General features: G+C 44.7%; 1 protein-coding gene across 1 annotated transcript in view; it reads left to right on the top strand.

Annotated features, from left to right (window-relative positions):
- Positions 476 to 780, top strand: part of LOC107643023 — a gene marked incomplete at its 5' end in the record, with an annotated part of 1,521 nt that continues 1,216 nt past the window's right edge. The window contains 2 exon segments of the mRNA XM_016346558.2: positions 476 to 522; positions 602 to 748. Of these exon segments, the coding sequence (XP_016202044.1) occupies positions 476 to 522; positions 602 to 748 (194 nt within the window).

Here is a 780-nt window from a genome sequence, read left to right on the forward strand (position 1 = left end):
CTTTCATTGGTCCATATATTTATACATGTGCTAGTATGTAATATGAAATGACCCAGCCCATAGCAGAAAGAACCCAATTAGACAATTACCAATTTACGAGATGAACGAAGGTCTTTTTTTTGTAGTGTCGTTTTTGTATGGGGTGAACAGGGTAGTAATTCTAATAGGGAAAACCGGAAAAGGTCCTGGTAGATAGTGGGTAAGACTTAAGAGCTAGGAGAAGAGTTATGTTCTTCCTGGTTTGGGTTTTTCGGGTCGGTCTCTCCGACCCGTGATCCATAAAAAAAAGACAATTACCAATTTACTATGATACCCTTTCCTAATCCATGATTTGAGAGTTGCAACTGGGAAGAAGGGATAATACAGATTGCAGAGCGAGTGTGCTTGGGAAAGAAGGGGATAAGAATGGCAGCCCTTAGCTTTGGCATGGCCACCACTGCTTGGAATCATGGCACTAATACTCATACTCATACTCGTCCTCGAACTCATACTCGCACGCCCACAATTCGATGTATTGGCTGGGTAACTATTCTCTTCCATTTATTGCTTTTTGTTGTAACTTGCAAGTGCCAAGCTTATCTGCTGTTTTGTGGGAAGAAAGGACCCTGAAGGCATCCTTGGGGCACCGCAAACTGGCCACATAGCCAGACTGGAGTTCAAGAGGCGCCTCGAGAGAGATGCCGACGCTCGCGAAGCATTTGACCGTCAGGTCCGTGAAGAGAAACAGCGTCGCCAAGAACTTCGTCAGGTACTCTAATCCTAACTTCATTCCCCCAATCT

The sequence above is a fragment of the Arachis ipaensis genome, chromosome B05, assembly GCF_000816755.2.
Source record: "Arachis ipaensis cultivar K30076 chromosome B05, Araip1.1, whole genome shotgun sequence".
NCBI classification, from domain to species: domain Eukaryota; kingdom Viridiplantae; phylum Streptophyta; class Magnoliopsida; order Fabales; family Fabaceae; genus Arachis; species Arachis ipaensis.